Source organism: Tamandua tetradactyla, chromosome 14, assembly GCF_023851605.1.
Source record: "Tamandua tetradactyla isolate mTamTet1 chromosome 14, mTamTet1.pri, whole genome shotgun sequence".
NCBI lineage: Eukaryota > Metazoa > Chordata > Mammalia > Pilosa > Myrmecophagidae > Tamandua > Tamandua tetradactyla.
In genome coordinates this window covers 58,716,303-58,730,063 of record NC_135340.1, presented here as the reverse complement: position 1 = coordinate 58,730,063, position 13,761 = coordinate 58,716,303, and the positions used below count along the sequence as shown (strand labels likewise).

The 13,761-nt window shown below is 38.9% G+C and overlaps 1 protein-coding gene across 2 annotated transcripts in view; it reads right to left on the bottom strand.

Moving 5' to 3' along the window:
• Positions 1-13,761, bottom strand: part of GOLM2 (golgi membrane protein 2) — a 196,510-nt gene that overhangs the window by 49,736 nt on the left and 133,013 nt on the right. For both annotated transcript variants that reach the window (XM_077127715.1, XM_077127716.1), the window contains exons 7-8: positions 2,402-2,500; positions 2,115-2,285 (exon numbers count right to left, since the gene is read on the bottom strand). In XM_077127715.1, the coding sequence (XP_076983830.1) occupies positions 2,115-2,285; positions 2,402-2,500 (270 nt within the window). The remainder of the gene's footprint in view (positions 1-2,114; positions 2,286-2,401; positions 2,501-13,761) is intronic.

Genomic DNA, 13,761 nt, shown 5'->3' with positions numbered 1-13,761 from the left:
ATAAGTCACAGGGAGTAATAATTTTCTGGCAATTATCTTCTAATGACATATTTTATCCATGGATTGGTAAAAATCAAAATTAAAAAATTGGTAATGTAACAAAAAAATTTTTATGGGATACACTGTAAGCTTAGAAGCATATCTTAAGTGATCAAATTGAGATATTTCATTCCGCCCTTTTGATAAGTTTACAGGCCAATCTCCTAACAGGATTTTAAGGAAACATTTTAAACTGTATTTAAAACTTAACATTCTTATAAATAAAGCTATTTTTCATATATTTTAGGCAAGATACACAGTTATGCTTTAAAATATAAAGGAAGGCAAATCAATTAAATGTATGCAAACTATATATTCATATACATGCAGAAATATGAATAAGTATTATAAAACCACCAAAAACAACTTGAATAAATTGCCAAATGTTAACTCTTTGCAGTTTACACAACCTGTGTACAAATAACTGCTTAAACACTGGTCTGAACAGTTGCTGCCATAGAAATCATCATAAAAAGCAAGCCAATTCAAACTGGAGCTATGAGAAATTGTCTGTTCAGAAGTTAAAGAAGGAAAGAAACCATTAGAAGCACAAGCAGGGAAAAACAATTTAAGAGAGTTGCCCCCAATTCTCTTTACTACCAGAATTTTTTTTATATTTCCTAAAGTCCACCAATTAGAGAACTATGTAGGTTAACAGGCATTATTTATCAAAAGCAAACTTTTGAAATGATGAAGCAGCCATACTTAATTAACAGCAATATGAATCCATTCTTTTTTTTCTTTCTTTCTTCCCTACCACTTAATTGATGCAAACTGCAGTTGGAAGGAATGGAAAAGAAAGCAACATTGAACCTTCCACCATGACAATGTATTCTGGTCTATGTTTCTCCCAGAATGCTGCATTTTTGAAAACTATTTCTCTTCTCTCCCTCCTATAAAATTTTTAATTCATTAGCCTAACAAGATATATCTTTTCTTACTTCTCCAAAGAAGTTTTCAGTCATAAATACGAACAACATTTAAAAAATATTGTTTTCGACTCACCTGGAATTTATTAACACCAGAGAACATCAGTCTTTTTTTTCATCTAATAAATTCATTTTAATACTTGTTCCCCCTATTATTTATTTATTTTTAATCCATATGTTTTACTCTTCTGTCAATAAGGTAGATAAAAGGAGCATCAGACACAAAGTTTTCACAATCACACAGTCACACTGCGAAAGCTATATCATTATAAAATCATCTTCAAGAAACATGGCTACTGAAATACAGTTCTACATTTTCAAGCAATTCCCTCCAGCCTCTCCATTACACCTTAACTAAAAAGGTGGTATCAGTATAATGTGTAAGAATAATCTCCAAGATAACCTCTCAAATCTGTTTGGAATCTCTCAGCCATTGACACTTTATTTTGTCTCATTTCACTCTTCCCCGTTTTGGTCAAGAAGGTTGTCTCTATCCCTTGATGCTGAGTCCTAGCTCATTCTAGGATTTCTGTCAGGAAGGTCCACACCCCTGGGAGTCATGTCCCACAACAGAGGCGGGGAGGGCAGTGAGTTTTCTTGTCATGTTGGATGAGAGAGAGAGGCCACATCTGAGCAACAAAAGAGGTTCTCTGGGGGCGACTCTTAGGCCTAATTTTAAGGAGGCTTAGCCTATACTTTGCGGGGTTAACTCTCACATGAACACACCCCAAGATCGAGGGCTCAGCCTACTGCTTTGGTTGTCCCCACTGCTTGTGAGAATATCAGAAATTCTCTACTTGGGGAAGTTGAATTTTCCTCTTTCTTGCCATTCCCCCAGGGGAATTCGCAAATACTTTTTTATTCACTGTTCAAATCACTCTGGGATTTATCAGGGCATCACTCTGGACAAACCTACAGAATCTCATGCCCTATTCAAGAGAACATGAGTTTTTAGAAGTCTTAGTTTCTATCCATTTATATTATTTTCTTTTAAATATTATCACCATCATACTTTCTAGTTATATACACATAATTTCAATACATATTCACTAGTTCAATATTATAATAATGAATACTTTAATTCATACTTGTAAACATATATTTAAAGAAATTCTTTTAGCATAATATTCATCAACTGATTCTTACTTTGCTTCAATTTATGGAAATCACCAACTCTATCCCTGGTATTCTGCTTTAGCATATCTGTTTGAGCTCTGGGTTCACGTTCCAAGTTTGAGCCTGGAACTAAATGCTGAAGAGCATTAGAAGACATCTGTTTTGAAGTATCAGGATTCTGATTGTGGTTCATTTGTGAATCTAAGGCATAAAAACATAAAATTAAGGCCATACTTTAACGAAGAACTTCACAAGATTTTATTTACCTAACCAACAAACTGATTTTCAAATGGAATTCTAAGAATAAGACTTCCTACCTGGACCCACATTTGGAGAGAGAGGTTGTCCAGTTGGAAGATGAGAGATTCCTTGATGACTTTCGTGTTTAGAAACTGAAACAGGGAGCTTCTTTAAAGCTAAAAGAAAAAAAAAATCCATATTATTCCCATTGATATTATGGTTCCCCCAAACCAACCACCATTAATCTATTTATATTGCACTAATCTTATGACGTTTATTCTAATTTTGTAATCCTTCTACATGGTCTGTGAACTATTTCACTTATGTTTCCACTGATAGCTTGTGCTGTCCTCCAAAGATTTTGGTAACCAATAAATCTGATCAGAATATAAGCTCATGATGGTATAAACTCTGTTTTGTTATCCCTGTATCCTCAATATCTCATGAACAAATAAATGAATCTCTTCAATTACAGGGCTAGTCAACAGTGAGCCTTTTTTTATATGCACAGAAGATATGAAAATTGAGTTTACAGATTAGATAACGCAAAAATATATACTACTCTAAAGGTGTTCAGATTTTAAATAAAATTTAAAGATGCTTGAACAAACAACTTGAGACTTTATTTTTGAAGAGGAAGACTTTAAGCTTTTGTAAAGACTTTACCAAACAAGAATGTGCATACTTATAACTAGGATTCTGTTCTCCCTTAAGAAATGATGGCAATAGAGAAAGAGATGATTTTTTTACTCACTACCACTGACTCCACCACATCCTGGGGCAGTTTAACATGACAGAAAGGCAGAGAGCAAATAAGGAAACTAGAGAGAAGAAAAACAGATAAAGAGAAAAAAGTAGAGAGCCACATCTATAAAATATAACTAATGGCATATATATATTTTTATTAGAGAAGTTGTAGGGTTACAGAACAATCATACACAAAATACAAGATTCCCATATACTACCCCACCACCAACACTTTGCATTGGTTTGTGGAACATCTGTTACAATTGATGACAGCATTTTTTTTTGTAGTTTCATTGTTTTTTACAATAGTTACCTTTGTTACAACTGATGAAAGATTATTAAAATAGTACTATTAAATATCATCCATAATATACATTAGGTATACTTTTCCTATATATCATCCTATTAGTAAAACCTTGTATTATTGTCCTATATTTGTTATAATTCATTAAAGAACATTCTTATACTTGTACTACTAACTATAGTCCATTATCTACAATAGGGTTCACTGTGTTATACAGTTCTATGCTTTATAATTTAACCTATAGTAAGATACATGCCCTTAAGCCTTCCCCTTTAAAAATATGTTAACTTATACAATCTAGGGCTGTTAATTATACTCACAAGAATGTGCTACCATTATCACCATCCATTTTCAAACCTTTAGAATTAACCCAAATAGAAATTATATAGAAATTAAGCATCCACACTCCATTCTTTAAGCCCAATCTATACCCTCGTAACCTATATAATAGATTCTAACTCTGTGAGTTTGATTATTATAATTAGCTCATATCAGTGAGATTATACAACATTTGTCCTTTCTGTATGGCTTATTTCAATCAGTATAATGTCCTCGAGGTTCATCCATGTTGTCATGTCCATCAGGACATCACTGCTGTTTACAGCTAAATAACATTCTATTGTATGTATACCACATTTTGTTCATCCATTCATTGGTTAGCAGACACATGGGTTGCTTCCAACGCTTGGCAACAATGAATAAAAGCTGCTGTTCTGTTTGGGTCCATGCTTTCAATTCTTCTGAGTATATACCTAGTAGTAGGATTACAGGATCACATGATAGTTCTATACTTAGCTTCCTGAAGAACCGCCAAACTGCCTTTCACAGCAGCTGCATTACTTTACATTCCCATCAGCAATGAGTATGTTCCTATTTTTTCAAATCTTCTCCAACACTTGTAGCTTTCTATTTTTTTTAATAGTAGCCATTCTAGTGGTTGTGAAATGTTACCTCATTATGGTTTTGATTTGCATTTCACTAACAGCTAGTGATGGTGAACATCTTGTCATGTGCTTTATGACTATTTGTCTATCCTCTTTAAAGAAATGTCTACTCAAGTCTTTTGCACATTTTTTAATTGGGTAGTCAGTCTTTTATTCTTGAGTTGTAGGATTTCTCCAAATATTTTGGATATTAAACCCTATAGAGTATGTGATTTCTAAATCTTTTTTCCCATGGAATAGGTTGCCTTTACACTTTGGTGACAAACTCCTTTGATGCACAGAAGCTTTTAATTTTGAGGAGGTCCCATTATCTATTTTTTTTCTTCTGTCACTTATACTTTGGGTGTAAACTTTAAGAAGCACTGCCTAACACAAGATCCTGAAGATGTTTTGCTACATTTTTCTAGAACATTCATAGTCCTGGTTCTCATATTTAGGTCTTTGATCCATTTTCAGTTAATTTTTGTATATGGTGTGATAGGGGTCCTCTTTCATTCTTTTGGATAAGGATATCCAATTCTCTCAGGCAACATTTGTTGAAGAGATTATTTTTTCCAGTGGATTGAACTTGACAGACTAGTCAAAAATCAACTGGGGATAGAGGTGAGGGGCTATTACTGAACTCTCAATTTAATTCCATTGCTATATATATCTATCCTTGTGCCAATGCCATGTTGTTTTGACTACTGTAACTTTGTAATATGCTTTAAAATTAGGAAGCAGGAGTCCTCCAACTTCTTTGTTTCTAGATATTTTTCACTATTAGGGGCCCCTTACTCTTTTAAATAACTTTGATGATGGGCTTTTCCATTTCTGCAAAATGGGCTGTTGGAACTTGGATTGGGATTGTGTTGCATCTGTCAATCAATACGGTTAGAATTGACATCTTAATGATATTTAGTCTTCAATCGTGATCATACAATCTCCTCCCATTTATTTAGGTTTTATTAGATTTCTTTTAGCAATTGTTTTGTACTTTTCTGTGTATAAATCCTTTACATCCTTGTTTAAATTTATAGCTAGATATTTAATTTTTTAGTTGCTATTGTAAATGGAAATTCTTTCTTGAGTTCCTCCTCAGATTGCTCATCACTACTTATGGAAACACTACTGATTTTTCCATGTTGATCTTGACCACGCCACTTTGCAGAATGCATTTCTAGCTCTATTGGCTTTGATGTAAATTTTCTGGGATTTTCTATGTATAGGATCATGTTGTCTGCAAATTTACTTCTTCCATTCCAATTTCAATGCCTTTTATTTTTCTTGCCTAACTGCTATAGCTTGAACTTCTACCACAATGTTGAATAACAGCGGGATAGTGAGCAACAGTGTCTTGTTCTGGATTTTAGAGGGAAAGCTTTCAACGTTCCACCAGTGAGTATAATACTAACTGTGGGGTTTTTTTTCATATATATTCTTTTTTATGTTGAGGAAATTTTCTTCTATTCCTATTTTTCTAAGTGTTTTTATAAAGAAGGGATGTTGGATTTTGTCAAATGCCTTTTCTGCGTCAAAAGAGATGATCATGTGGTTTTCTGTCCTTCATTTTGTTAATATGGTATATTACATCAATAGATTTGCTCACATTGAATCACCCTTACATACTGCAGATAAAACCCTCTTGATCATGGTGTATAATTTCTTTAATGTCTTGTTGGATTCAGTTTACAAGTATTTTGTTGAGGATTTCTGCATCATATTCATAAGAGAGACAGGTTGGTAATTTTCTTTTTCTGTACTATCTTTAGCTGGCTTTGGCATTAGATGATGTTGGCCTCATAGAGTACATTAGGTAGTGGTCTCCCTGTGTGACATTTTGGAAGAATTGTTATTCTGAATTGGTATTAAGTCTGGGAATATTTGGTAGAATTCACCTGTAAAGCCATCTGGTCCTCAGTTTCCCGTTCTTGGGAAATTTTTGATGAATGCTCAATATCTTTACTTGTAATTGGTAAACTGAGGTCTTCAATTTCATCCAGAGTCAGTGTAGGTTGTTTGTGTGTTTCTAGGAATTTGCCCATTTCATCTAGGTTGTCTAATTTGTTGGCACAAGGTTGTAGATAGTATCTTCTCTTCTATACAATTTTACTGTGATATATTCATATACCATATAGTCATCCAAAGTGTACACCAATAACTGGTTCACAGTATCATCATACAGTTGTGCATTCATCATCACAAACAGTTTTAGAACATTTTCACTACTCCAAAAGAAAATAGGAATAAAAATAAAAAGGAACACCCAAGATATCTGTCGTGGTCAGATTCATGTGTCAACTTGGCCAGGCGGTGGTACCTATTTGTCTGGTTGGGCAACTGCTGGCCTGTCTGTTGATATGAGGACATGTCATAGAATTAAATCATGATCATACCGGCTGCATCCACAGCTGATTCCGTTTGTAATCAGCCAAGAAGAGTGTCTTTTGCAATGAGTGATGCTTAATCTAATCACTGGAAGCCTTTTAAGGAGGATTCAGAAGAGACAGGCTCTCTTGCTGCTTCAGCCAGCGAGCCTCTCCTATTGGAGTTCATGCAGACCCTCCATCGGAATCATAAGCTTCGCAGCCTGCCCTACGAATTTTGGACTCTACATTCCCACGGTCATGTGAGACACTTTTATAAATTTTATATTTATGAGTATTTCTAGTTGATTCTGTTTCTCTAGAGAACCCTAACTGATACAGCTTGGTACCAGGAATGGTTCTTAAGAAACAGAATATTAAAAATGGATTTTTATGAATGGTTTTCTATTCTGACTGGACTCAAAGGCACTAAGAACACTGATTCCCATAATCAGAATGATACTGCCAATCCATGGGGTGAGTCAGCAAAAGAGATAGTCACCATTTAATTCTTCAAATGCTTCACTTGTACAAAGCCAGGCTCTGGGGATAATGTTTTTGAAACCTTTACAGAGTTTTGTGGAAACAGGAGGTATAGAGATGTTGACTGGTTGTTGTTAGATACACTGTATACATTAATGAGTGAAAGGGATGGGCTTAAGGCTTCAAATGAGAAGCTTAAGCGCCGTCTGACAGATGTAAATGGTTCTAGGAGTGTCCTGAAAGAAAATCTTATTTCCTGTAGCTGTAGACTAGAGAGCTCTGAAAATCAGACTCAGAATCTTATTGTCAGAGTAGCAACTTTACAACATAAACTGAAATCTCAATCTTCCATGGTGTCTGCTGTTAAAGTGAGGGCATTGATTAGAAAGGAGTGAGACCCTAAAAACTGGGATGGTGACATATGGATTGATAATGTCAGTGGCGAGGTTGAAACCCTAGGTCATGCTGAGTTTTCTCTAGATAACCCTGTAATAGTCTGGACTGAGGATATAGCTACCCCACCTTCAGCCTGTCTTGAGGAGTTGGCCACCCAACCTCTACCTGAAGGGCTTAACCCTAGAGTAATTAATCCTGTTTCAACCGATGAAACTACAAATGAATGTCCTGAAGCAAATGGCTGGGAAGATCCTTCTAATTTTTTTCATGACACACCCTCACCACCCCTCATTTCTTCCAGACCTATAAGTAGACTAAAGTTCCAACAGGCTCCTAAAGGTGAGGTACAAAGTATCACACATGAGGAGATACATTATACTCCAAAAGGAAAATGTGAGTTTTCCAATTTATATAGACAGAAATCGGGGGAATATGTGTGGCAATGGATTTTAAGGGCGTGGGATAATGGTGGGAGGAATATAAGGCTGGATCAGGCTGAATTTATTGATAGGGGCCCACTAAGCAGAGATTCTGCATTCAATGTTATACCTCAAAGGGTTAGAAAAGACATTAACAGTTTGAATGGCTGGCGGAAATATGGATCAAAAGGTGGCCGACATTACCTGAGGTTGAAATGCCAGAACTGCCTTGCTATAATGTAGGAGAGGGGATCCAGGGGCTTAGAGAGATTGGAATGTTAGAGTGGATTTATCAAGCAAAGCCTGCTCTTACACCCCAGGGAATGTCCGGAGGATGAACCTTTTACCAGAACAGTGAGAAATAAATTTGTGAGACTACTGCCATAATCCCTGAAGAACTCTGTAGCTGCACTTCTCCGTAGGTCAGATATTACTGTGGGAACTGTTGTCACTGATCTGGAATCCTTAAACACAGCGGGAGTGACCAGATCCTGAGTTGAGAGAAACCAAGTAGCAGCACTTAATCTCCAAAGACTGGGTGAACATGGCTATTATATCAGACAGCAAACTCAAAGCAGGAGTCAAAATAACCTGACTTGCAGAGATTTGTGGCAAATGGCTAGTTGTTCTAGTTTGCTAGTTCCCAGAATACAATACACCAGAAACAGAACGGCTTTTAAAAGGGGGGAATTTAATGAGTTGCTAGTTTACAGTTCTAAGGCCGAGAAAATGTCCCAATTAAAACAAGTCTATAGAAATGTCCAATCAAAGGCATCCATGGAAAGATACCTTGGTTCAGGAAAGCCAATGAAGTTCAGGGTTTCTTTCTCAAGTGGAAGGTAAATAGCAAACACAGTCAGAGTTTCTCTCTCATCTGGAAATGCACATGGTGAACATAGTCAGGATTCCTCTCTCATCTGGAAGGGTACATGGTGAACATGACGTCATCTGTTAGCTTCTTCTCTTGGCTTCCTGTTTCATGAAACTCCCTGGGAGGCATTTTCCTTCTTCATCTCCAAAGTTCGCTGACTGGTGGACTCTGCTTCTCATGGCTACTGTTCTAGTTTGCTAGCTGCCGGAAATGCAATATACCAGAAACGGAATGGCTTTTAAAGGGGGGAATTTAATGAGTTGCTAGTTTACAGTTCTAAGGCCGAGAAAATGTCCCAATTAAAACAAGTCTATAGAAATGTCCAATTTAAGGCATCCAGGGAAAGATACCTTGGTTCAAGAAGGCCGATGAAGTTCAGTGTTTCTCTCTCAAATGAGAAGGCACATGGCAAACACAGTAAGGGCTTCTCTCTTGGCTGGAAGGGCACATGGTGAACATGGCGTCGTCATCTGCTAGTTTTCTCTCCTGGCTTCTGATTTCATGAAGCTCCCCAGGAGGCGTTTTCCTTCTTCATCACCAAAGGTTGCTGGCTTGTGGACTCTGCTTCATGGTGGTGCTGCAGCATTCTCTGCTGTCTCTGAATCTCCCTCTCCAAAATGTTTCCTGTTTTATAGGACTTCAGAAACTAATCAAGACCCACTTAAATGGGTGGAGACATGTCATCACCTAATCCAGCTTAACAACCACTCTTGACTAAATCACATCAACCAGGGAGATGATCTCATTATAGTCTCAAATACACAGTATTGAATAGGGATTATTCTACCTTTATGAAATGGGATTTATATTAAAACATGGCTTTTCTAGGGGACATACATCCTTTCAAACCAGCACACTAGTAAATCATGGAATACCTAGATACACAATAGATGGGCAGTCTACTAAATTCTTGTTTGAGATATATAAACAAAAGAGTTCTAACTCAAGTGAACAGAAGTCTAACTTATACTACAAAAACATAGAGTCACAGCCCCTTAATCAATTTCCAGACTTGAGATAGTGTACAGACCCAGAGCCCCTTGAATGAAGGGGAGGCCAAGTCCCTTTGGGGGAGAACCCTGTTACACAGCTACAAATTTATACTATTAATCTTCCTCCAAGCCTTCCCCAAGGAGACTGACGGCCTTTTACCAGGCTAACTGTGCAATGAGGAAAAGGAAATGATCAGATATTTGGGGGGTTATTAGACCCTGGTTCAGAAGTGACATCTATCCCACACCCAAAATGTCACTCTGGTTCACCAGTAAGATTTGGGGCTTATGGAGGTCAGGTGATCAATGGAGTTTTAGCTCAGGTCCTGACCACACTTTGACCATATGATCCAGCAGATCCAATGGTGCTGGAAGTATCAGTGGCAAAGAGAGATGCTGTTTGGAGCCTTTGGCAGGCCCCAATAGGAGAATCACAACACAAACCCTTAGGAGTTTGGAGCAAAGCCTTATCATCTGCTGCAGATAACTACTCTCCTTTTTAGGAACAGCTTTTGACCTTCTACTAGCCCTTAGTAGAGAACGAACGCTTAACCTTGGGTCACCAAGTTACCATGGGACCTGAGTTGCCTATCATGAGCTGGGTGTTGTCTGACCCACAAAGTCATAATGTTGGCCATGCACAGCAATCACTGGATCATAAAATGGAAATGGCATTCACAAGATAGGGCCACAGCAGGTCCTGAAGGCACAAGTAAGTTACATGAGGAAGTGGCCAGATGCCCATGGACTCTACTCCTGCCACATTACCTTCTCTTTCTCAGACCAGAGCTATAACTTTTTCCTTACAAGGAATTCACTGAGGAAGAGAAAACTTGGGTCTGGTTTACAGATGGTTCAGCACAATATGCAGGTACCACCCAAAAGTGGGCAGTTGCAGCACTACCATCCCTTTCTGGGGTGTCCCTGAAGGACAGTGGTGAGGGAAAATCCTCCCAGTGAGCAGAACTTCGAGCAGTACACCTGGTTGTTCACTGTACTTGGAAGGAAAACTGGCCACAGGTACGTTTGTATACTGACTCATGGACTATTGTTAACAGTTTGGCCAGATGGTCAGGGACTTGGAAAGACCATAATTGGAAAATTGGTGATACAGAGGTCTGGGAAATAGGTATGTGGATAGACCTTTCTGAGTGGGCTGAAAACATGAAGATGTTTGTGTCCCATGTGAATGTGCACCAGAGGGTGACTTCAGCAGAGGAAGGTTTTAATGATCAAGTGGATAAGATGACCGGTTCTGTGGACACCAGTCAGCCTCTTTCCCCAGCAACTCCTGTCACTGGCCAATGAGCTCATGAACAAAGTGGTCGTGGTGGTAGTGATGGAGGTTATACATGGGCTCAGCAACATTGACTTCCACTCAGCAAGGCTGACCTGGCTACAACCACTGCTGAGTGCCCAGTCTGTCAGCAGCAGAGACCATCACCCTGCCCCTGATATGACACCATATCCCAAGGTGACCAGCCAGCTACATGGCGACAGGTTGAGTACATTAGACCACTCCCCTTATGGAAGGGGCAGATATTTGTTCTAACAGGAATAGACACATACTCTGGATATGGGTTTGCTTTCCCTGCACACAATGCTTCTGCCCAAACGACCATCCAAGGGCGTACAGAATGTCTTTTCCATCATCATGGTATTCCACACAGCATTGCTTCTAATCAAGGAATACACTTCACAGCAAATGAAGTGTGGGAATGGGCACATGCTCATGGAATTCTCTGATCTTACCATGTTCCCCATCATCCAGAAGCAGCTGGATTGATAGAATGGTGGAATGGCCTTTTGAAAACTCAATTACGGTGGCAATACCTTGAAGGGCTGGGGTAATGTCCTCCAGGAAGCTGTGTATAGTCTGAATCAGCGTCCACTGTATGGTGCTGTTTCTCCCATAGCCAGATCCATGGGACCAGGAACCAAGGGGTGGAAATGGGAGTGGCACCACTCATTATTACCTCTAGTGATCCACTAGGAAAATTCTTGCTTCCTGTCCCTGTAACCTTGAATTCTGTGGGTCTACAGGTTTTAATTTCAAAAGGGGGAGTGCTTCTATCAGGAGAATCAACAATGATTCCATTGAACTGGAATCTAACACTGCCACCTGCTCACTTTGGGTTACTCATGCCCATGGATCAACAAGCCAAGAAGGATATTACATTATTGGCTGGGGTGATTGACCCTGACTATTAGGGGGAAATAAGACTTCAGCTACACAATGGAGGTAATGAAGAGTTTTCCTGGAATATAGGTGATCCCCTAGGGCGTCTTTTAGTACTACCATGTCCTGTGATTAAAATCAATGGAGAACTACAACAACCCAATTCAGACAGGACTACCAATGTCTCTGAAACTTCAGGAATGAAGGTTTGGGTCACTCCACCAGGCAAAGAACCACGGCCATCTGAAGTGCTTGCTGAGGTTAAAAGGAACATGGAACATGTAGTGGAAGAAGGTAGTGATAAATATGAACTATGATCACATGATCAGTAACAGACATGAGGGCTGTAAGGCTGTTTCATTCGTGTTATACTATATAGGTTATAAGATATCAAGTTAAAGAAAGAATATTACCCAAGGACTTGCAACTATTCCAGGGAGATTTAATGTGTTTCTGGTTATATGCAGGCTATTTGAGTATTTTTAGGTGAGGGGGAAAAAATGTGTCTTTTATTGTTTTAGAAATTAGGTATGGCTTAAGGTGACGGGTATAGCTGCCAAGTTGACAAGGGGTGGACTGTCATGGTCAGGCTCACGTGTCAGCTTGGCCAGGTACTGGTACCTGTTTGTTTGGTTGGGCAAGTGCTGGACTGTCTGTTGCTATGAGGACATGTCATAAAATTAAATCATGATCACGTCAGCTGCATCTATTGCTGATTCCATTTGTAATCAGCCAAGGGGAGTGACTTCTGCAATGATTAATGCTTTAATCTAATCACTAGAGGCCTTTAAAGGAGGATTCAGAAGAGAAAGGCTCTCTTTCTGCTGTGGCCGGCGAGCCTCTCCTGTGGAGTTTGTGCAGACCCTCCACTGGAATCGTCAGCTTCACAGCATGACCTATGGATTTTGGACTCTACATTCCCACGGTTATGTGAAGCACTTTAATAAATTTTATATTTACGAACATTTTCTGTTGATTCTTTTTCTCTAGAGAACCCTAACTCATACAAAATCCTATACCCTTTATCTCCTGCTATTACTTATTTATTGTAATTTTTTTACTTATCTGTCCATATCATTGGATAAAGAAAGCACATGGTCACATTAAAAGCTATATAATTAGAGAGCGCCAAGATGGTGGCTAAGCAAGGCATGGGATTTAGTTTTTCCTCCAGAACAGCTACAAAATAGCCAGGAACAGTACAGAACAACTCCTGGGGCAACATCAGTGACTGGACACACAGCATACCCCAGTCTGGACCAACTGTACCGGCTGCGAACCCCCCAGAACACTGAGTTCCCCAAGCTGCGGTGGCTGGCGCCCCTCCCCCACAGGCTGCTTCCCAGAGGGGAAAGGAAAGGGACTTTACCAGCAGCAGGGGCTGAGCGCAACGAAGCTTCAACTTTGGAATTAATTCACAAATTCTGACTACAAAAATAGGCCCCCAGCTCAGCTGAACCTGGTCAAAGCAGAGGTTGCTGATTTCTGCCCTGGCGAAGAGGGGGCAGGGCTGACAGAAAAAGAAAAAAGAAAAGAAGAAACAAAGTTTTTTTGGATCCCATACCACATAATACTTGAAAGGGTCTGGGCTCTGAAGAAAAGGAGGGGGCACATAGGCTCTGAAGGTACACAAAGCAACATACCACTTATGCTCTTGATTTGCAAACCTGAGGAACAGGGGGTCGTGCTCTGAGATGTTTTTTTTCTCTTTCTTTTTTTTTTTTTTTTGTGTGGCTGTGTTTCTACAAAGGCTGGAC